The sequence below is a fragment of the Anomaloglossus baeobatrachus genome, chromosome 5, assembly GCF_048569485.1.
Source record: "Anomaloglossus baeobatrachus isolate aAnoBae1 chromosome 5, aAnoBae1.hap1, whole genome shotgun sequence".
Lineage (NCBI taxonomy): Eukaryota > Metazoa > Chordata > Amphibia > Anura > Aromobatidae > Anomaloglossus > Anomaloglossus baeobatrachus.
In genome coordinates, this window is record NC_134357.1 from 385626084 (window position 1) to 385651635 (window position 25552).

The 25552-nt window shown below is 47.8% G+C and overlaps 1 protein-coding gene across 1 annotated transcript in view; it reads right to left on the minus strand.

The window, feature by feature from the left end:
- The window catches only part of NPEPPS (aminopeptidase puromycin sensitive), a 111143-nt gene extending 87431 nt beyond the window's left edge, over positions 1–23712 (minus strand). Inside the window, exons 1-2 of the mRNA XM_075350076.1 lie at positions 23460–23712; positions 8810–8894 (exon numbers count right to left, since the gene is read on the minus strand). Of these exons, the coding sequence (XP_075206191.1) occupies positions 8810–8894; positions 23460–23582 (208 nt within the window). The 5' untranslated portion in view covers positions 23583–23712. The remainder of the gene's footprint in view (positions 1–8809; positions 8895–23459) is intronic.
- Positions 23713–25552: the final 1840 nt, after the last annotated feature.

The following is a 25552-nucleotide window of genomic DNA, read 5'->3' on the forward strand; positions in this document are numbered from 1 at the left end:
TGGGAGACCCAGACGATTGGGACGTCCAAAAGCTGTCCCTGGGTGGGTAAAGAAATACCTCATGTTAGAGCTGCAAGACAGCCCTCCCCTACGGGGAGGCAACTGCCGCCTGCAGGACTCTTCTACCTAGGCTGGCGTCCGCCGAAGCATAGGTATGCACCTGATAATGTTTGGTGAAAGTGTGCAGACTCGACCAGGTAGCTGCCTGGCACACCTGTTGAGCCGTAGCCTGGTGTCGTAATGCCCAGGATGCACCCACGGCTCTGGTAGAATGGGCCTTCAGCCCTGATGGAACCGGAAGCCCAGCAGAACGGTAGGCTTCAAGAATTGGTTCTTTGATCCATCGAGCCAGGGTGGCTTTAGAAGCCTGCGACCCTTTGCGCTTACCAGCGACAAGGACAAAGAGTGCATCCGAACGGCGCAAGGGCGCCGTGCGGGAAATGTAGATTCTGAGTGCTCTCACCAGATCTAACAAATGTAAATCCTTCTCATACCGATGAACTGCATGAGGACAAAACGAAGGCAAAGAGATATCCTGATTAAGATGAAAAGAGGATACCACCTTCGGGAGAAACTCCTGAATAGGACGCAGCACAACCTTGTCCTGGTGGAAGACCAGGAAGGGAGCCTTGGATGATAGTGCTGCCAGCTCAGACACTCTCCGAAGAGATGTGATCGCTACCAGAAAAGCCACTTTCTGTGATAGTCTAGAAAGTGAAACCTCCTTCAGAGGCTCGAAGGGCGGCTTCTGGAGGGCAACTAGTACCCTGTTCAGATCCCATGGATCTAACGGCCGCTTGTACGGGGGTACGATATGGCAAACCCCCTGTAGGAACGTGCGCACCTTAGGAAGGCGTGCCAAACGCCTCTGAAAAAAGACGGATAGCGCCGAGACCTGACCTTTAAGGGAGCCGAGCGACAAACCTTTTTCTAACCCAGATTGCAGGAAAGAAAGAAAGGTAGGCAATGCAAATGGCCAGGGAGACACTCCCTGAGCAGAGCACCAGGATAAAAATATCCTCCACGTTCTGTGGTAGATCTTAGCGGACGTGGGCTTCCTAGCCTGTCTCATGGTGGCAACGACACCTTGGGACAATCCTGAAGACGTTAGGATCCAGGACTCAATGGCCACACAGTCAGGTTCAGGGCCGCAGAATTCCGATGGAAAAACGGCCCTTGGGACAGTAAGTCTGGTCGGTGTGGGAGTGCCCACGGTTGGCCGACCGTGAGCTGCCACAGATCCGGATACCACGCCCTCCTCGGCCAGTCTGGGGCGACAAGTATGACGCGGCTGCAATCGGATCTGATCTTGCGTAGCACTCTGGGCAAGAGTGCCAGAGGTGGAAACACATAAGGGAGCCGGAACTGCGACCAATCTTGCACTAGGGCGTCTGCCGCCAGCGCTCTTTGATCGCGAGACCGTGCCATGAAGGTTGGGACCTTGTTGTTGTGCCGTGACGCCATTAGGTCGACGTCCGGCACCCCCCAGCGGCGACAGATTTCCTGAAACACGTCTGGGTGAAGGGACCATTCCCCTGCGTCCATGCCCTGGCGACTGAGGAAGTCTGCTTCCCAGTTTTCTACGCCGGGGATGTGAACCGCGGATATGGTGGAGACTGTGGCTTCCACCCACATCAGAATCCGCCGGACTTCCTGGAAGGCTTGCCGACTGCGTGTCCCCCCTTGGTGGTTGATGTATGCCACCGCTGTGGAGTTGTCCGACTGAATTCGGATCTGCCTTCCTTCCAGCCACTGCTGGAAGGCTAGTAGGGCAAGATACACTGCTCTGATTTCCAGAACATTGATCTGAAGGGTGGACTCCTGCTGAGACCACGTACCCTGAGCCCTGTGGTGGAGAAAGACTGCTCCCCACCCTGAGAGACTCGCATCTGTCGTGACCACCGCCCAAGACGGTGGTAGGAAGGATCTTCCCTGTGATAATGAGGTGGGAAGAAGCCACCACTGCAGAGAGTCTTTGGCCGTCTGGGAAAGGGAGACTTTCCTGTCCAGGGATGTCGACTTCCCGCCCCATTGGCAGAGAATGTCCCATTGAAGTGGACGCAGATGAAACTGCGCAAACGGAACCGCCTCTATTGCCGCCACCATCTTCCCGAGGAAGTGCATGAGGCGTCTTAAGGAGTGCGGCTGACTTTGAAGGAGAGCCTGCACCCCAGTCTGTAGAGACCGCTGCTTGTCCAGCGGAAGCTTCACTATCGCTGAGAGAGTATGAAACTCCATGCCAAGATACGTTAGTGATTGGGTCGGTGACAGATTTGACTTTGGGAAGTTGATGATCCACCCGAACGCCTGGAGAGTCTCCAGTGCAACATTCAGGCTGAGTTGGCATGCCTCTTGAGAGGGTGCCTTGACCAGTAGATCGTCCAAGTAAGGGATCACAGAGTGTCCCTGAGAGTGCAAGACTGCTACCACTGCCGCCATGATCTTGGTGAACACCCGAGGGGCTGTCGCCAGACCAAATGGCAGAGCTACGAACTGAAGATGGTCGTCTCCTATCACGAAGCGTAGAAAGCATTGGTGCTCTGTAGCAATCGGCACGTGGAGATAAGCATCTTTGATGTCTATTGATGCTAGGAAATCTCCTTGAGACATTGAGGCAATGACTGAGCGGAGGGATTCCATCCGGAACCGCCTGGCGTTCACATGCTTGTTGAGCAGTTTTAGGTCCAGAACAGGACGGAAGGAACCACAAAGAGATTGGAGTAAAATCCTCGCCCCCGTTCGTGAGGGGGGACAGGGATCACGACTCCTTCTTCTCTTAGAGAGTCCACCGCCTGCAGCAGGGCATCTGCTCGGTTGGGGTGTGGGGAGGTTCTGAAGAACCGAAGTGGAGGCCGAGAACTGAACTCGATTCTGTACCCGCGAGACAGAATGTCTGTTACCCACCGGTCTTTGACCTGTGACAGCCAAATGTCGCAAAAGCGGGAGAGCCTGCCACCGACTGAGGATGCGGAGGGAGGAGGCCGAAAGTCATGAGGTAGCCGCTTTGGAAGCGGTTCCTCCATTTGTTTTCCTGGGGCGTGAGTGAGCCCGCCAGGAATCTGAGCTCCCTTGTTCTTTCTGAGTCCTTTTGGACGAGGAGAATTGGGCCTTGCCCGAGCCTCGAAAGGACCGAAACCTCGACTGCCACTTTTTCTGTTGAGGTTTACTTGCTCTGGGCTGTGGTAAGGAAGAGTCCTTACCCTTGGACTGTTTTATGATTTCAGCCAATGGCTCACCAAACAGTCTGTCTCTAGATAATGGCAAGCTGGTTAAGCATTTTTTGGAACCAGCATCTGCTTTCCAGTCCTTTAACCACAAGGCTCTGCGCAAAACCACAGAATTGGCGGACGCCATAGCGGTACGGCTCGTAGATTCTAGGACAGCATTGATAGCATAGGTCGCAAACGCAGACATTTGCGAAGTTAGGGACGCCACTTGCGGCACTGCTGGATGTATGAAAGCATCCACCTGTGCTAAACCAGCTGAAATAGCTTGGAGTGCCCACACGGCCGCGAATGCTGGAGCAAACGACGCGCCGACAGATTCATAGACAGATTTCAACCAAAGGTCCATCTGTCTGTCGTTGGCATCTTTAAGTGAAGCGCCATCCTCTACTGCGACTATGGATCTAGCCGCAAGCTTGGAAATTGGGGGATCCACCTTTGGACACTGGGTCCAGCGTTTGGCCACCTCAGAGGGAAAAGGATAACGGGTATCCTTAGAACGTTTAGAGAAACGCTTGTCTGGATGAGCGTCGTGTTTCTGGATCGATTCTCTGAAGTCAGAGTGGTCCAAAAAAGCACTTAATTTACGCTTGGGATATAGGAAATGGAACTTCTCCTGCTGTGCAGCTGCCTCCTCTGCAGAAGGGGCTGGGGGAGAAATATCCAACAGCCTATTAATTGCCGATATAAGGTCATTAACCATGGCGTCACCATCAGGGGCATCCAGATTGAGAGGGGCCTCAGGATTAGAATCCTGGTCACCGTCCTCAGTCTCATCACAGAGAGACTCTTGTCGCTGAGACCCTGAACAGTGTGAAGACGTGGAGGGTCTTTCCCAGCGAGCTCGCTTAGGCTGCCTGGGACTGTCATCTGAGTCAGAGACTTCAGCCTGTGATGCTTGAGACCCCCTTGAAGTACGGATTAGTTCCAACTGAGGGGGACCGGCGAGCATAGACACAGCAGTGTCCATGGTCTGAGTAACTGGCCTGGACTGCAAGGTCTCCAGTATTTTTAACATAGTCACAGACATTTTGTCAGCAAAAACTGCAAAGTCTGTCCCCGTCACCGGGGCAGGGTTCACAGGCGTCTCTGCCTGGGCTACCACCACATTAGGCTCTGGCTGACGGAGTGCCACTGGGACTGAACATTGCATACAATGTGAGTCTTTGGAGCCTGCCGGTAGATCAGCCCCACATGCTGTACAAACAGTGTACACAGCCTGTGCCTTGGCACCCTTGCGTTTTGCGGATGACATGTTGCTGCCTCCTCAGAGCAGTACAGGGTGTTCAGCCAAGAAGCGACCTTACAGTGCACTATATAAATATATATATATATATATATATATATATATATATATATATATGGTACCAAGAAAAAAGTACACTAATATAACACTGAGGCACTAGAGGGGCCAGCACTACTGTGCTGCTTACCACCCGCTTAGGAGCGGTGTGTGGACGCCAGAAATCCCTCTAGTCTGGGTCTCCCAGAGCCTGCTGCCTTTCCCCAGCCAGCCGCATGTGTAATGGCTGCCGGCGTCCTTGTGGAGAGGGGGGGCGGGCCCTGGGCGTACACCGACGAAGAGCGGGAAGTCTGCTTCCCCCTGTGCCTAGTGAGAGGGCTGGAGCATGTAAATAAAGCTCCAGCCCTCGGCGCTGTTAATTGAGCAGCGTCTCTCCCCTACCCTGATTGACAGGGTGGGGGCGGGAACGAAGCGGCACTAGGCCGCAGAAGCCGGGGGCTAAAGTTAGAAGCGCCGCCGCCGTAAAAGCGCGGTCGGCACCAAGTCCCCGGCGCACTACAAGTCGCAGCTGCGTCGCCGCTCCAGGAGCGGTCGGCGCAGTAGTTCCCAACATGAAACGTCACTCAGCAAAGCTGCAGTGACCTAACCCCAGCGCACAGCGCTACTGTCCCCGGCGCACTATAACGCTCAGCAAGCCTGAGAGTGTCCGTGCCTGCCGGGGACAGAGTACCTGAAAGTTGCAGGGCCTTGTCCCTGAACGGCACTCCCGCTCCAAATCCAGCAGGTTCTATGGGTCTGTGGATGGAGCCCGGCCCCAGGGCTTGGGGGCCGGCAAGATCCCACTTCCACAGAGCCCTCCAGGGGATGTGGAAGGAAAACAGCATGTGGGCTCCAGCCTCTGTACCAGCAATAGGTACCTCAACCTTACAAGCACCAACCGCGGGTGAGAAGGGAGCATGCTGGGGGCCCCACATGGGCCCTCTTTTCTTCCATCCGATATAGCCAGCAGCTACTGCTGACTACAAACAGTGGAGCTATGCGTGGATGTCTGACCTCCTTCGCACAAAGCAGAAAACTGGTGAGCCAGTGATCCCACTGGGGGTGTATAGCCAGAAGGGGAGGGGCCTTACACTTTTTAGTGTAATTGCTTTGTGTGGCCTCCGGAGGCAGTGCTATACACCCAATCGTCTGGGTCTCCCAATAGAGCGACGAAGAAACATTTTATTTATTTTTTAAACACATAATTGTGGAAATTATTCCAAGATCTATTGAATAAAATGAACAAAAGGCAGTTGTCAGGAAGTCATACAGAAGAGACTCCTCCTGGCTGGCACTTTGGGTCTGTTTATACGGGGTAACACAACATACTCTTGACTAGTAAACTGCCAAGTTATATCACACTCAAAGTACAATGCCCATTCCATCAAGTACAGCTTTATAACAGGACCACGAACATTACATACTAGGTGTACTCTCTATCCTACACTACTCCTCTGATAAAACTTACCAAATAAAAATAAAGCACAAATGGTGCACAGATGATAGATAACCATTCAGGAATGGGTTCAATATGCCAACACAGTAAGTAACTGAAAGGGGATCCGAACACTAACAATGTTTACTAGAACTTCCTACTTCACCATCTTCATACTTTGAATTCCCTCCTATTAGATCCGTCACAGACCATGATTTATCCTCCCTTATACAAGACCTCCCGGTCCATGTACACAAGTCAGATGTATAACTCCCATTTTATCACACAGGAGTTATCTTCAGGCCAATGCGCCTTAATGCACTGCACTATTAATAAATGATAGGCTTTATTCTTGATGGGGTCTCCTTCTGCCGCATTCATTCCCCATCTTCTTCATAAGCACAGTACCATCAGCTGTCTCGCCCATTGTGAAGCAGCTCTCTTTCCTCCAGAACATTTCAAAGCTAAGTCATCAGGCGCTGTAGTCACTTGATTTGCTTCCTCTTCACGTCTTCCCCTGCTTGACCCTCTGCAATCTCATCTGTCATTTGCTGTACTCAACCAAAGACATGTATGTCACGATCAACCCTGCGCTTCCTTCTGAAACTACATTAAATGGATCAGTGGACTTCCCCTATGCAACAAATATTTATAGAAAGAAAGAGAAAGGAAAAAAAAAATCCATAATACTAGGACTTTTTTTAGATCTACAATTAGTAAATCATTTAATTTGAGAGGATTTTTTTATGACCACCTTTATAATTCTCTCACCACACTCCACTGGACCCTTTTTTTGGTGACTAATACAAAATGCGTGCCAAGCTCTGCAAGGCTTGTAATGCCCTGGCACCTGTATAATCAAGTATTAGCTGTGCAGAATATGTTATATACCGGGATCAGGTCTCAGATTAGAAAGAGTGTGGGTATCTACCGGCCAAAAACTGCACCTCGCCCCTCAGAATGGGAGAGCATTATTTAGCTGCCGTTACAGGACCACTGCACTTATTTCCAAGGTGCCACACCATCAGTTTATCCAGGGTTCCCCAACTCCAGTCCTCGAGGGCCGCCAACAGTGCATGTTTTCAGGATTTCCTTAGAATTGCATGGGTGTTGGAATCATCAACTGTGCAGGTGATTAAATTATCACATGTGCAATACTAAGGAAATCCTGAAAACATGTACTGTTGGCGGCCCTTGAATTGGGGACCCATGGCTTATACAATACAAAGACCATAGTTACTTCCTTCCTTACCCAAAGGTGATTACCAAGTCCATAGAAGTTAACAGTTGTAAGGAATGCTAACACATAGTGATTATGGTTAGGCTCAGTGGTTAGCACTACAGTCTTGCAGCGCTGGGGTCCGGAGTTCAAATCCCACCAAGGACACTATCTGCAAGGAGTTTGTATGTTCTCCCCGTGTTTGTGTGGGTTTCCTCCGGGTTTTCCAGTTTCCACCCACACTCCAAAGACATACAGATAGGGACCTTAGATTGTGAGCCCCAATGGGGACAGTGTACCTAATGTATGTAAAGCGCTGTGGAATTAATAGCGCTACATGAATAAGAATAATAATAATAATAATAATAATAATAATAATAATAATAATATACTGCATATCTCGCATATGGTTTTGAGGGGAAAAAAACTCCAATTTACTACAGTAGACAAAAAGTGGATAAGATTGTACCAAATTAACACTGCAGGGAGAAAAAAAAAAAAGCAGTGGATATTATCCTGTGGCTTGATTTTAAGTCTGCAAAATGTCAATTTGTGCTGAAAATGTTCCCTTCTGAGACAGATTACGATGCAGATTTACTGCTAATATCCCCAGATTAAAATTCACAATAGAATATTTGCATGTGTTATCTTGCCGTTATATGAAAAGTCACATTTGTCTACTCCACAAAATGTGTCAGCAAGAGAACGGCACTATCTTCAAAAATGAACTAATGATCATGTGGTTTTGTGGGTACAACTACAATTCCCCAGTAAACTTCAGAGATTAAAAGGGACTGTCAGCACAGAATGACTGTTTAATCCAAGCACAGGTGCTCGGCGCAGCATGGAGTGACCAAACATTTAGGTGCACCTTCCCACCTACTTGTTTTCCATCTATCTCCACTCTCCTTCAGCTCAAAAAACCAAAGCGGTCAATAAGAGGGGGGTGGGGTGTGAATACAGGGAAAACAAGTAGGTGGAAAGGGGGAAGATGCACCAAGCATCTATACTTCAATAATCATTTTGACAATTAAGTCGATTTGTCGTAAAATCATGTTGCCACCGTTCTGGCTCCGCAGCAGTGTTTCATATAACTAAACTAGTAACGACTAAATATTAAAGAGGAGAATCCTAAAAGGCGTTGTCCGGTCACAACATATTGTATAGAATAACTTCTCAATATCAGATTGTGAGGGACGGACACTCAGCACCTCCAACAATCAGCTGTTATGTGCTTCAGCAGCAGCAGTTCCATGCATGGGCAGCATGGTGGCTCAGTGGTTAGCAGTACAGTCTTGCAGCGCTGGGGTTCTGGGTTCAAATCCCACCAAGGACACCATCTACAAGGAGTTTGTATGTTCTCCCAGTGTTTGCGTGGGTTTCCTCCCACACTCCAAAGACATACAGATAGGGACTCTAGATTGTGAGTCCCAATGGGGACAGTGTTCCTGATGTATGTAAAGCGCTGTGGAATTAATAGCGCTATATAAAATGAATAAATTATTTATTATTATTAGGTTTATATCTGGAGGTGGCTGGAGAACATAACAGCTGATCAGTGGTGGTACCGAGTGATGGACCCCCAACGATGTGATATGGTCAGCTCATCAATCTGTTGGGATCGAGTGACCCCTTAGGTGGTAACGTACCTTCATCTCCTTCAGGGGCATATGAGGCAGTGATGATGTCAATGTCCGCACAGTTCATAACAATCTGATTTGTGGCATTCTTCACCTGCACAGAAAAATACATATACTATTACTTACTACACATAGCAGTGTGTTGTCACTTAAAAGGGTTTTCCAACAAAGTTCATTTTAAAGTGGATTTTCTTAATCAATAGATCTTGGAATTATAATAAGGCTAGGTTCGCACACTGCGTCTTTTTGACGCTGCGTTTTTATGCGTTTTTGTCCGCTAAAAACGCACCTGCGTCGAAAAAAACGCATCAAAAAAACGCATGCGTTTTTGCCGCGATTTTGGCTGCGTTTTGCTGCGTTTTTCCAATGCATTGCATGGGGGAAAAACGCAGAAAAACGCAGGAAAGAACTGACATGTCCATTTTTTTTTTTTTTTTTAAGTCAAAAACGCAGGTAAAAAAAACAGATGTGTGTGGACAGCAAAAACGAAAACTCAGACTTTCCTGGGGAAGCAAAGTCCTGCAGTTTTGAGGCCAAAAACGCACCCGAAAAAACGCGCAAAAACGCCGCGAAAAAACACACTGTGCGCACATAGCCTAAGTTCTACGATTGGATGGGTCTCAAAAAACTTCCTGTGCTGAGAATCTATATGTGTCCCTGCTATGTACTGTGTAATGGCCGTACAGGGACATGGTCTGATCATACCACATCTCCAGGACCGGGGAGGAAGCAAAAAGTATACAGACAAAACAGCATGGGATCAAATCAGATTCTTTTTGTGAGGTAAAACATTTCCCTGCCTGTTTCTAAAAAATGTTTTACCTCAAAGAATTATTTGCGAGATGAGGTATGATCAGACCATGTCCCTGTACGGTCAGACACGGCCATTACATAGTACATAGCAGGGGCACATATCAGATTACCTCAGAACAGGAACTTTTTTTTTTATTATTTTTTTTTAAACACATCCAATTGTGGAACTTATTATTCCAAGATCTATTGATTAAAATTAACTTTGTTCGTGGGGAAAAGACCTAATTCATTGCAGGTTAAACACTTCAGTGGCATATCTGCCTAGTCATGCACAGGAACCTTCCCACTCTACAGATGTCCCATCCAGCACCATAGGAAAACTACAATCCATTGTATGATCAGTAATGGAGAATCTCACTCCACCCAGTCTGACTAACACATGGTTAAAAAGACATAAGACAAGGGTGATTTTTTTTTTCCCATGGGAAGATACTATTAGCAATTTTTGATGCGGTGCCTGCCCTCCAATGCTGTAGCATGAACTACAGGGCGAGCGTTCCACTGTTTCTTCTGGTTATTAGAGGGCTGGGTAAAGACCTATCATCTCCATGATGAAGTGCCTAGGCTGACTAGGAAGCAGAGTTCAAAGGACACAGGCAATTGATCCAGCGGATTTGCTGCGGCTTCAGAGGGCAGGCCCGGCCAGCATGTCATCTTATAATATTTAAGTGAGCCATTAATTAGATTCAGTCACAGAGACTAGGCCATGTCATTAAGGCTGGCTGGATACTCGATATTTATGTTGGTTACGAGTGTGTGCAGCTGCTAGGTGCCTGCATGCGTAACCAACGTAAACATCGAGAGAGAGAGAGAGAGAGAGAGAGAGAGAGAGAGAGAGAGAGAGAGAGAGAGAGAGAGAGAGAGAGAGAGAGAGAGAGAGAGAGAGAGAGAGAGAGAGAGGAGAGAGAGAGAGAGAGAGAGAGAGAGAGAGAGAGAGAGACAGAGACACTGGTTATGGGCATGCTCAGTCCAAAAGCAGGATCCTGTCTATCAGCATGCAACGTTCACCTGCGTTTGCGTGCGTTATAGTCAGGATCCAGCAATTTGCAGTATTTGGACGGAGCTCAAAAACGCAACATGTTGCGTTTTTGAAACATGTTAAAATAACGCAAAAGGGACGGATCCTGCGTCAAACGCACGCAAACGCAGGTGGACGCAAGTCCATTGAAAATGCATTGACATCAAAACGGATTTGCACAGGATCCGTACTTCCGTTAAAAAAACGTTTTTGACGGATGTTAAAAAGACGTAGTGTGAAACCAGCCTAAGAAAATGTCCAGGCAGCTATAGGGCTCTTTGAACAGGAAACCCTCAGCAAGATCATGACTTATCCATGGAAAGATCACTCAGTAACCTTACAGAGTGCACCAAGCTGGCGGTATTTCCAGTCAGGCTTTATTCATGTTTCTGGGCAAAAAATGTTTACATATGGGTTTTTTTCAGTGGCTTTTGACTTTTTTGAAGTCCATCGCGTCGCTCTGCGCACACGCCACGGCCATTTTCTTGAAGTCGATCTCATCAACTACAGGAGATTCAAAGCAGCCCACCGGCATATCAATGGTGCCCACTGCTGTGACACCCCAGGAGCCCACAGCAGTATCGCCGCCCCTCCGCACACTGACACTCTTGAGGCACGACACCCCCTCCTCCGTGCCCGCAGCATCGCCTACCCTGCCTCCTGGGACCTTCTGAGCCGCTCCACCACCGCCGCTCCCCCCTGGTGAGTATGGCTCTCATGGAATTACCCCTGGAAGGTCTGTATAAGACATTAGCAAACGGGTTTTTCTATGTGTCGGCTGAGAAGATTAATGGATATACATTTACAAAGAGGTTTTCAGAATATACAAACCGGATGGCTACCTTCCTATAGTGGCATGACTTGGTGACCACTAAATCCGTGTGTCATACACTTCTTCCAGGTTCATCATTGGGCATGAATTGTTTTGATGGCCAGGCCTGACTAGAGGTGGCCACAGACCTTAGATAGCAGCTGGCAGAGCACGGGCATTCTTCCTGCCTTCCTCATACCCGCTCATGCTCAATTTGGCAGAGTGGGCACATGTTCACAATAGGAAGGAAAAATAAAACGTTGCCAGAAAACTGTGGCATGGAGTAGAAAAAAAAAAAAAAAAGAAAAAAAAAAAAAGGGATGGACATGCTGAATTTAGAGGACGTGTCAAGGCCAAAAATGGCATCTTCCCTGATTATTCATTCTCTGTTTTCTAGTGAATTGGGTCTTATGTTCTTTACAAGGAGTTGGTGCTCACAGGGTAATCATGCATCAGAGAGCAATAGAGAAGGGTGCTCAATTGCCGCGCCAACAGATCACTCATTCAGATGATGAAGACCAATGTCACTTTATTTTCATACAGGTCTACGCGTTTCTGGAGCACCTGCTCCCTTCCTCAGGACCATCAGGTTAAAAATAACATCAAATCTCATAATTTGATGTTATTTTTAACCTGATGGTCCTGAGGAAGGGAGCAGGTGCTCCAGAAACGCGTAGACCTGTATGAAAATAAAGTGACATTGGTCTTCATCATCTGAATGAGTGATCTGTTGGCGCGGCAATTGAACACCCTTCTCTATTGCTCTCTGATGTCTGCCACTGGGTAGCTGCAGCCGTGGATCTTGTTTTACATGCACTTATAGTAGTTGTGACTGTCACAACTACATCAGGTGAGTGAGTTTACTTCCCCTTCCCCACCCCACATATATCGGGGTAAGACCCTATTTGCGCTTTTTTGTCCACAGCCTCCTTCTATAGGGTAATCATGCATGGAAGGGGAACCAAATGCCCCCAGAGAAACCTGTAAGCACCACCACCTTGGTAAAGAGCAGAGAAGAGCAGAGAAGTTAGCACCAAGGCTGTGTGCACATACTGCGTTTTTGATGCAGTTGTCACAAATATGTCAGTAATGAGCAGTCTGAAGTGTTGAGCACATGTTGCTTATTTTTCCTTGCAGATTAGGTGCAGAAAGTAATCGCAGCATGTCAATTCTTGGTGTTTTTGCCTGCGTTTTTCAGCCTTTCCAACCACTGACTTAATCATCAAAAATGCGTGAAAAAAAAAAAACCCACACCAAAAAGAGCACTGCATTTTTCTGCCAGAAGATGCATATTTGGTGTAGAAATTTACTGCACCAAATAGTGTATGTGCGCACATAGTCTTAGGCTAAGGACACAGTGAGTGAAACAGAGCGAGTGGAATGCAATTAAAAAAAAATTGCATTCCACTCAGACCCATGTTACTCTATGGGGTCGCTCCCATGAGTGACTTTCTCAGCCCTAATCGGACTGAGAAAACAATTGCAGCATGCTGCGGGTGGAATCTGATTAGTTTTCACTTGCACCCATACAAGTCTATGGGTGCAAGAGAAACCTCGTAGAGCACTTGGATGACACCGGAGTGCAGTGTGATATACACACAGGCTGACAATGTAGGAGATAGGGAGATTAGTCCTTCCAACTCCTCCGCAGTACCCGCCCTCCGCGGATGTGCTGTGATTGCAGGATCGCATCACAGTGGCATGACACTTAGCTTCTACTCGCAGCAGAGCGGGAGCCGAGGGTCAAGCGATGCACTCGCAGTAATGCTCATGTTGTTGAGGATAAAGAATTGAGTATCCAAAAATACTTAATTCAGCCATTTCATAGACTCAGTTATATAGTTCAGTAGATGTGAACTAACTCACATATTTGTGAATGCTTTTGTTTCTTACTAACATGTATATATGTATATTGCATATTCAGTGTATTTTCCTTAGACTCAGTATATACTATATGTATAGCTTGAAGATGGCCACCATTTCCTGTTCTCCACCCAAGACAGATCGACAAAGAAATTCCTGAAGCCTAGACTGTCCAATCCAAGAAGGATGTGTAGATCTCTCTACGTCATGAAGCCCTGACCTACGATACTTGATTGGACTAAAACTTTTGTTCACACCCCCTTACTGTTTGGTCTAGAGTCTCTTTCAAACAATAAAGAACACACTTGGTTGAGAGCCAGTCATGGAGATAGACATAACTGACTTTGCTGTGCAGTTATTTATTCTCGTGTGCACACATGACATTTTTAATTAGAAGCAGCAGCCAGATATCAAGAGATCCTTTGAGTCTCATCATCATCGTCATTCTGACCTTGACAATGTGACCACAGCAAAAAGGTTACTATCCCTGGAACTGACTGACAGATTTAAGAGGAAAAAAAAAAAACAAAAACAAATAAATACTCAAGGTGCCAGTGGGAATATCAGTAAAAACTGCCCACTTTTCACCTAGTGACAGGTCTTTTTATGCACATGGTACCAGCAAAGCTAATATCCGCAGGAATCCTCTTATACCATCCTCTGTATAACCTGTCGCCGTACAGCTATGATAACTTGGTGGTATAATAACACTGGCAGAACGGGTCAGAAAGCCATGCGTCTGAAGTAACCAGGAAGGAGTTACATAATCTTATAATGCTTTACAGGCTTAATTAGATGTGATTTCTATTTTTCACCTAGAAAGCGAAATCTTGGGCAAGTCCGTGACGGTCATGTCTGGCACCTTTCAAACCACAATATGGGCTTATAGAGGGGGAACAAATGGCGAAAGCTTCCTTTTTTGGGGCAGGTGAGACCTTTGCATAAAACCGTATGTCTCCACATTACTGCATGATCTCCATATTGAGAACCCTTGCTCAATAATGCCCCCATAAACTAATGTTTACTAACATTTGTGACAGATTTAAAATGATCTTGAAGAAAGTGGTAACTAGAAAATAGCATCTACTCCAAGACAGAAGTGCTAATGAAATGCTCACGGTACCAAACATGAAAGTAAAGTTCAGCGCTACATCTGCCCATCCCACCAATACAACGTCACAAACTTTGGCACCTACCCAATGCTCCCTGTAAATAAGTGATTACTAGGATATAAAATGGAAAGGTTCAACTCTCACGAGTGAAATATCTGCTTAATTATAGCCTGGATACCTGAAAGACAGGAAGCGCTCGCTGCACAGGGCATACGTCCAAAAAGCGCACCCAGTGCTATCAAACGCTACCTCTGAGTGCAAGGGAAGGAATCTTTATGTAAGGGGGTAAAGTCAGGGTACAAGGCCAGAAAACAAGGCGGCAGCTGTGCGCTAAACATGTACGCAGAGCCGTGTACTTTACACTCTGGAAGGAGATCAATGGACTCGCGCAACTCAGGAAGGAAAAAGCTTATTAGACAAAAGGGAAAAGCTTGCACGTGACAGCCGGACAATGATCTTTTAGGATAACACTAGCTACAATCCTCTGGGTTAAGCTGCCAATGGACTTTTCATTTTTCATAGTGAACAGAGCCAGTTTGATATAGTCTCTAGGGACTGGTTGATAATCTCTCCAAACGTCACCAGTAAGCAAGGCACTTCCAGTTAAAGTGGATCTGTCATACATTTGCAAGCAGTAAGGTTCATGAACTACTTGATATATGGATTTAAGGCCCAGCTCGCCCTAGAGGAGAGGTTTATTCAATGACTGACAGTCGTAGAATGAGGACCGTCAGAGGGAGACCACTCTCGCGACCAGGCCCGTCTCTGCAGATAGGACAGCTTAACTTGATAAATCGGCTACAAGGGTATGCTAACATGTGACAGATTTTCTATGACTGCGGCATAGATTGGTGGAATCAATAGGGTTTGTAAAAATGCCTACATACTGCAGAAACAACCAGCAACATGTAGGAAACAAAAGTAACCGCAACGACGTATGACTATGCCCAGCAGACACTCTGTAGGAATATATGGATACCTTACAAGTGCCTTTACCAAACGGTAGAGATCACACTTGATATCTGACTATACATATTCTAATAAGTCACCTCTTGCCGTCCTAAAAGGGAACCTGTCAGGTGTAATATGCACCCAGCACCACGAGCAGTTCTGGGTGCATATTCCTGGGATTAATGATTGATTGCTCTCAGTGAGAGAAACAAAATTAGCAATGTGCACTCAGAACTGCTCGTGGTGCTGGGTGCATATTACACCTGACAGGTTCCCTTTAAGATCTCTATCAGTTTTGTTCTTTTTAACCAAAAACAACTACAACCTTTTCCCAGATCTTTTTCCTAAACTCCACAGAGCCATGGCTACAGCAAAGGAGAGAAGACGGACCCATGGGAACACATTATAGGCACATCTAACCAATGTCATGATGTAAATGACCATGTGACTATAGATAGGTCCCCCAGAGAGGTGTTGTCCACTACTTGGCCAACCCCTTGTAAACACAATAGTGCCCAGCGTAAAATAAAAACATATTCCCTCCTCCAGCAACACTCTTGTTCCAGCGATGTCAGCAAAGGGTCTCTCGTGACACGGTTATGTCATGTCAGCGCTGCAGCCAATCAGCGGCCATCGACGTGCTGCAGTGCTTTCACGAATTGATCGCTGCGACCGACTGCTACACCACATGAGCACTGCTGGCAGATACACACAAGCCTCGGGAGCCCTGACATTATGGAACGAGTACCTGTTATCTTTATTTTACACTGGGGATTATAGTAATTAAGTAGCGGATGTGAAAGTGGTGGAAAATTCCTGAATATCATTAAAAGCAAGTTTATACCGTTTTAAAATTGGGTTACTACATATTGACCTCCCATGCCCATCCATGTAGGAACATATGCCAGGGCAATTCATCTTCTGGCCACACACAAGTGATCAGTACACAGGCCTCATGTACTACATGCACTTTTGGCTCAGCTTTTTGGCACCCACAGTGCATTTAATCTCGACTTTGCTTCAGTAAGGCCCTGTTACCGTGATCCTGAGATTTTTGCAACTTGGAACTTCTCACAAACAAAACCTCATTTCATATGATTTAAAGATGTTCTCCATGATTATAAAACACTGCCTTGAAGCAGGGAAAATAGTAACAAGAACTATTACTCACCTGGTAAATTCCCTTAATTGTACTGCAGCAAAGACGTGCCAACCATGTGCCCGCGACATTCAATCACTGGCCTCAGCAGTTCTGTGCCGAACATGCAGACATCGCTGCTGACAACAGTAATTAGCTGCAGGGGTCACGTGGATGTGCTGGTGGACAGCTAAACACCAGCAGGGCCCACCGAGGCGTGGTGCTGGAGCCGAAAGGGGATCAGGTGACTGAGTAGTAGTTATTTCATCAAATTCCCCATTTTTAGGCAATATTCCAATGTCCTGGATGCAATTTTCATCAGTGCTTAGTCAGTGTGTAACGTTATTCTTGTATACAAACAAAAAATATTCTAAGGCTCTCCCATCCATAAGGCCTCATTCAGACGTCTGTTCTGTGGTTTACACGTACCAGTTATTGTCTATGGCTATTTGTAGACCGGGAGTATGCAAAAAAAAAAAAAAAATCAGAGACAGGAGTCAAAAATCAAAATTACCCATAAAAAAGTCTTTAAGTCCATGAAAATCATGGTGAGCACACAAATGCTATCAGTGTACAGCCCGTCATTAACACTGAAGATAAGAGGTTGTGTAAGCACACTAAAGGTCCAGTCACACTAAGCAACTTACCAGCGATCCCAACAACGATAGGGATCGCTGGTAAGTTGCTAGCAGGTTGCTGGGGAGATGTCACACTGCGACGCTCCAGCGATCCCACCAGCAACCTGACCTGGCAGGGATCGCTGGAGCGTCGCTACACAAGTTGCTGGTGAGCTCACCAGCAACCAGTGACCAGCCCCCAGCGCCGCGTGGAAGATGCTGCGCTCGGTAACTAAGGTAAATATCGGGTAACCAACCCGATATTTACCTTGGTTACCAGCGCACGGAGCTACACGTGCAGAGAGCAGGGAGCAGCGCACACTGAGCGCTGGCTCCCTGCTCTCCTAGTTACAGCACACATCGGGTTAATTACCCGATGTGTGCTGCGGCTACATGTGCACAGAGCAGGGAGCAGCGCACAATGCTTAGCGCTGGCTCCTTGCTCTCCTAGCTACAGCACACATCGGGTTAATTACCCGATGTGTGCTGCAGCTACATGTGCACAGAGCAGGGAGCAGCGCACACTGAGCGCTGGCTCCCTGCTCTCCTAGTTACAGCACACATCGGGTTAATTACCCGATGTGTGCTGCAGCTACACGTGCAGAGAGCAGGGAGCAGCGCACAATGCTTAGCGCTTCCTTGCTCTCCTAGCTACAGCACACATCGGGTTAATTAACCCGATGTGTCCTGCAGCTACATGTGCACAGAGCAGGGAGCAGCGCACAATGCTTAGCGCTGGCTCCTTGCTCTCCTAGCTACAGCACACATCGGGTTAATTAACCCGATGTGTCCTGCGGCTACATGTGCACAGAGCAGGGAGCAGCGCACAATGCTTAGCGCTGGCTCCTTGCTCTCCTAGCTACAGCACACATCGGGTTAATTACCCGATGTGTGCAGCAGCTACATGTGCACAGAGCAGGGAGCAGCGCACAATGCTTAGCGCTGGCTCCTTGCTCTCCTAGCTACAGCACACATCGGGTTAATTAACCCGATGTGTCCTGCAGCTACATGTGCACAGAGCAGGAGCCGGCACTGGCAGCGAGAGCGGAGGAGGCTGGTAACGAAGGTAAATATCGGGTAACCAAGGACAGGGCTTCTTGGTTACCCGATGTTTACTGTGGTTACCAGCCTCCGCAGAAGCCGGCTCCTGCTGCCTGCACATTTAGTTGTTGCTGTCTCGCTGTCACACACAGCGATCTGTGCTTCACAGCAGGACAGCAACAACTAAAAAATGGCCCAGGACATTCAGCAACAACCAACGACCTCACAGCAGGGGCCAGGTTGTTCCTGGATGTCACACACAGCAACATCGCTAGCAACGTCACAAAAGTTGTTCGTTAGCAGCGATGTTGCTAGCGATGTTGCTTAGTGTGACGGGGCCTTAATGGTACAAACCTGACACACGAACCAAATACTGACAACACTCACTGTTTTGTTTTTTTTGCGTACAAAAAGAAAAAAAAAAAAATCCATTGACATCTGAATGAGCCCTTAAAATAGTAAAAAATGGACGTGCCCAACATGACAAAGAGCATCTGCGTGCTGTTTTTTTTTTTTTCCAGTTCCTCTGACTTCCATCAAGAACATATACCGTATAGGTCTCAGATTTTAGAGTTTGGTTGTGGACCCCAACACCCTAAGGCGGGCTTTACAAGCTGCGACATCGCTAGCATCGGCTAGCGATGTCCAGCGCGATAGCACCCGCCCCCATCGTACATGCGATATGTGGTGATTGCTGCCGTAGCAAACATTATCGTTATGGCAGCCTCACATGCACATACCTGGTCAGCGACATCGCTGTGGCCACCGAACAATCCCTCCTTCAGGGGGGAGGTGCGTTCAGCGTCACCAAACGGCCGGGAAATAGCAGTGGAGGGGCGGAGATGAGCGGGACATAACATCCCGCCCACCTTCTCCCTTCCGCATAGCCGGTGGAGGCAGGTAAGGAGATGTTTGTCGTTCCTACGGCTTCACACACAGCGATGTGTGGTGCTGCAGGAACAACGAACAACATCGTACCGGCAGCAGTAACGACATTATGAAAATGAACGACATGACACAAATCAGCGATTTTTGTCACTTTTGCGCTCGTTCATCGTCGCACCTAGGCTTTACACATTGCGATGTCACTACCGGCGCCGGATGTGCGTCACTAATGACGTGACCCCGACGATATATCAGTAGCAATGTCGCAACGTGTAAAGCCCCCCTAAGTGCTCACGATCAATTTTTGCAGCGCTTTGGATGTAGCATGCTTCAGCTGTGTCCAAAACGCTGCGTTGTACAGTACAAGTATAGTGGATAGAATTTCTAGAAGTCCCACACCCACTGTGCTTGTTTTTTCCTCAGCAAACACTGACCTGCGGTGCAGCTTTCCAGACCGTAGCATGTCAATTGTTTTCTGCGGATTCGCATGCGTCCTCCGTAGGGAGAACACAGGGAGGAGAGCGCACTAAAGCCTGATTGTGGGTGCAAGCAGCTACGGTCTCCTGCGGAGGAGAATCATGGCCAGGATACGCTGCGTCCAGGATGCAGCGAGTCCTGATCGTGGACACATACCCTTAGACCCCAATTCATCAAAGTAAACACACCGGAAATCTGGCGTAGAACACTGAAGAGTTGCAACATTTTTGTGCAACAGATTTGTATAAAAACTTTGCAACATTTGCCATTTTGACACCAGATTTGGCCAGCTCCGACAAAATGGGCGAATCTGGGTGGGTATAGCAACACTGGCCACTATCAGTTGACTGGGCAGCTCCGGAACTGAGCATTTCCACCCACCTGCCGCCGCTGGCACAGAAAGCAGGCTGGTCACTGTAGGTTGGGATTGATGTTACCTTTGTTTGATCATTACGTCTTATGTAAAACTACACAGAATAAAACAGAAATCAGTCAGGGTCCACAGATATTACTAAGAGGAAACTATGCCACGGGGTGTATGACTATAGAGACACACCTATGACTGGCTGGTACAAGGTGAACCTTAATTATACTTTTGGACAACAGCAGACACTGTCAGGTTGCCCATGCCACATTTCCAGTACGCCAACATCTATGAGTTTCCTAACGCATTCTCCTATTACGAGCACATGGACAAAAATGTACGCCCTGAGCCTCAATCATCCAAAGTATAAAAACGTGTGACATCTGGACATGAAACAATGGAACAGAAGTGTCTCCACTGGAAAGAAACGCCCAAGTCATGCTGGCCCTGTACAAAACACACCGCTAGGTACAGTACTATCACTTATATGTAGGGCTCCTGCACAAGGGCATATTCTAGGGCATCACTCCTACAGGGGAACCTAGTTCCCTCCTACGGGGGTCATACTTCACAATCCCTGAAAGATATTGTCGTGAGTTACATGGAGGCTTATACAATACAATGAAGTAGCAAAACAGAGGTAGAGAAAGCTGAGCTTCTCACACCACGGTATCTTTTAGAACAACCCATATAAATTAATGGTGGGTAGCGGGCATGTGTAACCACCTCTATTCCAGACAATATGGGACTGGTGGACCAAACTAATTCAGATGGAAGTCCCAGAGACGGACCCCCAAGTATCAGGCAATTATGGTATACACTGTAGACATGTCACAATTGTCTGAAATGGAGACTATTACATCTGGTCATACAAATTAGATAATGTCAGTGGGATCTAAATCAACAGTCATTAGACACAAGACTTCGGTATGATGGATTTTATTAGACCCAATACTGTGCTTCTCTGGTATGATCAGAGGTGGATGGAGATAGGAGGACAGAGAAATCCAAGTACGAGTGAGCGTGATGTATGAATAGGTAGGTAAATGTTGAATGGGATTTCCAAAATAAAACTGATTTGGGAAAAGGCGCATATATATATATATATATATATATATATATATATATATATATATATATATATATATATATATATATATATATATATATATATATATATATATATATATATATATATATATATATATATATATATATATATATATATATATATACATATACACATACACACACACACACATACATACAGTGCTGGACACAGGGAGGTTAATTAAAGGGGTTGTCCAATTTCAGAAGATGTTTGTCCCTGTCTGGGGGTTTGATATAACAAGCCAGTCTTTACTGAGCGTTCTGGGTCTAGGACAGAGCCCGGCGTCTGGCTGCCTCTCTGATGTCACATCTCCAGTGCAGCAGCCCAATCAGCGAGTTCAGCGGCTCGATCTGTGTACGCGAAATGCCACCTTCAGAACTGCAGAGCTTATCGATTGGCTGCAGACATGTCATCAGCACTGCAACCAATACTAGACATCGGGAGCTGCGTCAGAGACTCACCGCTGGATCCAAGGACAGTGAGTAAAGAACTGCAACCAGGGATTAACATTTTCTGAAAGGGGACAACCCCTTTAACAGCTATTTATTATCTTATACCTTTACAAGCCTTTGCTGAAGTTTACCCTGGAAAAACCCTTTAAAGCAGGTGTGCACAAGCAGTTTTGGTCCAAGGGCCACACTAAAAATTAAAGGGGCATTACCTTCTGCGACATTTATAGTATATCGAAAGAATATACCATGAATGTCTGATGGTACAAATCCTACGTACAAGACTCTTCCCTCCACCAATCAGCACTCTGATGGTAGGCTTACAGGTTTCTGATGAGAAATTAAACCGCATTTGCTCCTAAATCCACATAAAATGCTCTTTAAATAAGTTTCCTACTGATTTTAATGGCGCTGGTGTTCCACGTTATTTAACATTTCCCAGTAAAACCTGCAGTAAGCATATTCAAAGAGTATTTGAAGCATGTGGATTTATAGTGAAATCTGCTTCTAAATCTTTGTAAAAAAAAAACAAAACAAAACTAAACCTGTTAAACAGGCACTAGAGAGGAAGAGCTGAAGAATGCACATGGCTCTACAATAGTCCATAGGTTCTGTGCTTGGTGCCTAATGTTTTACCTATAGACTACAGCGGAGAGAGCCGCAGACATGGAGGGCCACCTGTCTAATTCATATACTGATGTCTGCAGTGCTGAGCATTCTCCTGCTGTATGAGGCGTCCAAGGAGGTCTACACCGTGCACCACTAGTACTTGCCAGTCGCAGCCCTGCAGCGGCTTGCCACTACTCATGTATGGCTTACCGATAATCCGTCAGACAAGCATTGTCCTATCCATGTGGTTGGGAACTGCACAGGATGGCATTGCCTGCTGCATGCAGCCCACAGCTTGTGCACCCCCAATTCATAGGAAACTGGAGCCTTGCTGTATGATTGCAGCCAGCAATGTTTTAATCTAGAACGCTTGCTTTTCAGAGAAAGCAGATCAAAGAGCCGACAGGGACCATATGGAGAGAAGTGGTCCAATGTGATCCCCAGCCGGATTCTCCCCGCACTGCTCCAGGTGATTGACAGATCTCGTGTGTATGTAGACCTGTCAATCACTTGGAGCAGGGTTGAACTAGTATCGTCTCTTCCTATGGTCCTCAGTGGGTCTCTCAAACTGAATTTTCATTGCAACGCTGCAGCTTTTCAGAACAGAACCTACCTTCCAGGCATCATGAATCTAATACTAGACCTGTATGTCACCGGCTACAAATGAAAGATCCTAAAATTGAGAAAAAGAAACTGCCTACAATAAGATAATCAAATCTCTGCCGACTGTGTGATTGGTCCAGTTCTGGGTCATCAGTCGGCCAGGGAAGCCAGAAATCACATACGACCCTCTAAAGACACAGGAGAAAGCGAAGTGTAAGGAGAGGACCCGGACAAATTACAGATGGCCGGTTATACATAACCCCATGTGGAGACACTCCCTGTCCTACAGCACAAACCTCAGTGTAAAGTTCAGGATTAACCCATGATTCACTGACCAAGGAGGAGAATAACAGCACAGGACATGTCACACCGGGTGTATAGTGGGATCAGGGTCCTGGGTTGGGGGTGGCTGATAACAGAGAACAGACTGATAAACCAGACAAGAAATACTGACACTGATATAGGTGTGGCTGATAAAGTTACTAATTATATATACACACACTAACACATTTTTATATATATATATTATACACACGTGTAGAGACACACACACACACACATATATATATAAAAATAAGTATATATGTTACACACATACACATTATTTATATATATATATATATATATATATATATATATATATATATATATATATATACACACACACACACACACACACGTGTAGAAACACATGTACACACACAAGTCCACCCATACAGATTGACACATCCATCTGTACCTATCACCACCACGTGTGTCCAGCCCCGGTGTCAGCCCACAGCCCCGGCGGGTTTTACCTCCACAGAGGCCTCCAGTTTCCCCTCGAAGGTGAAGTCTATGAGGTCGGGCTTCAGACACAGCCCGTAGTTGACGGGCCTCACGTCTGCAGGGAGCCGCTCGAAGGGTCTGCGGTCCGGCATGATAGGAGCAGAAGCCGTGTGGCCTGTCACAAAGGGAGAAAAAGAAACCTGCTGCCCGGACCGCGCACTAGACTGAACCGAGCCAGACGAGCTTCTACCGACTGACAGACTGAAAAGGGGCGGAGCCGCGCAAAAAGACGACGTAACCGCGTCAAGTGTCGCGGCTCCAACCGCAGAGTGCCCCGCCCACCGTGCCAGACACTCCCCGAGATGTTCAGACCCGCCCTGGGAAAGCCATGAGAGTAGGCGAAGCAACCACGCCCACTGCGCTATCACACCCCGCCCATTAGCCGGGCCCCGCCCTGGCTCGCTCTCTGTAGACACGTGCCACGCCCTTGCATTACGTTCTGTCACGTGCTGGATGCACAGTGCTCCCGCTTTTATCCCTGCAGTCACTGGGTTCTGGGGTTTAGTTGTTATCGCCACCATTGCAGGCACACGGGCTGGGACCGTACAGGAGCTGCGTCTTCCTACACTGAGCTTTTATGGCTTCGTGATTTTTTTACTTTATATTCTGTTTAGTTATGAATGATTGGTGGAGAATCAATAAAATGTTCTGCAGGGAAGGCGAGCGACAAACCCAGGCTGTGCCCCCCATTACCGGTTACGTTGGGGGCTCCCATATCCACGAAGAAGGAATTCAGATGAAAACCCAGGCAGAGTCAGGGATGTGGGCCCAGACTGGTCTCACCACTGCCATAGGGGGCCCAGACTGGTCTCACCACTGCCATAGGGGGCCCAGACTGATCTGAACACTGCCATAGGGGGCCCAGACTGATCTGAACACTGCCATAGGGGGCCCAGACTGGTCTCACCACTGCCATAGGGGGCCCAGACTAGTCTCAGCAGTGCCATAGGGGGACCAGACTGGTCTGAACACTGCCATAGGGGGCCCAGACTGGTCTGAACTCTGCCAGAGGGGGCCCAGACTGGTCTGAACTCTGCCAGAGGGGGCCCAGACTGATCTGAACACTGCCATAGGGGGCCCAGACTGGTCTGAACTCTGCCAGAGGGGGCCCAGACTGATCTGAACACTGCCATAGGGGGCCCAGACTAGTCTCAGCAGTGCCATAGGGGGACCAGACTAGTCTCAGCAGTGCCATAGGGGGACCAGACTGGTCTGAACACTGCCATAGGGGGCCCAGACTGGTCTGAACTCTGCCAGAGGGGGCCCAGACTGATCTGAACACTGCCATAGGGGGCCCAGACTGGTCTCACCACTGCCATAGGGGGCCCAGACTAGTCTCAGCAGTGCCATAGGGGGACCAGACTGGTCTGAACACTGCCATAGGGGGCCCAGACTGGTCTGAACTCTGCCAGAGGGGGCCCAGACTGGTCTGAACTCTGCCAGAGGGGGCCCAGACTGATCTGAACACTGCCATAGGGGGCCCAGACTGGTCTGAACTCTGCCAGAGGGGGCCCAGACTGATCTGAACACTGCCATAGGGGGCCCAGACTAGTCTCAGCAGTGCCATAGGGGGACCAGACTAGTCTCAGCAGTGCCATAGGGGGACCAGACTGGTCTGAACACTGCCATAGGGGGCCCAGACTGGTCTGAACTCTGCCAGAGGGGGCCCAGACTGATCTGAACACTGCCATAGGGGGCCCAGACTAGTCTCAGCAGTGCCATAGGGGGACCAGACTGGTCTGAACACTGCCATAGGGGGCCCAGACTGATCTGAACACTGCCATAGGGGGCCTAGACTTGTCTGAGCACTGCCATAGGGGGACCAGACTGATCTGAACTCTGCCATAGGGGGACCAGACTGATCTGAACACTGCCATAGGGGGACCAGACTGGTCTCAGCAGTGCCATAGGGGGACCAGACTGGTCTGAACACTGCCATAGGGGGCCCAGACTGGTCTGAACTCTGCCAGAGGGGGACCAGACTGATCTGAACACTGCCATAGGGGGCCTAGACTGGTCTGAGCACTGCCATAGGGGGACCAGACTGATCTGAACGCTGCCA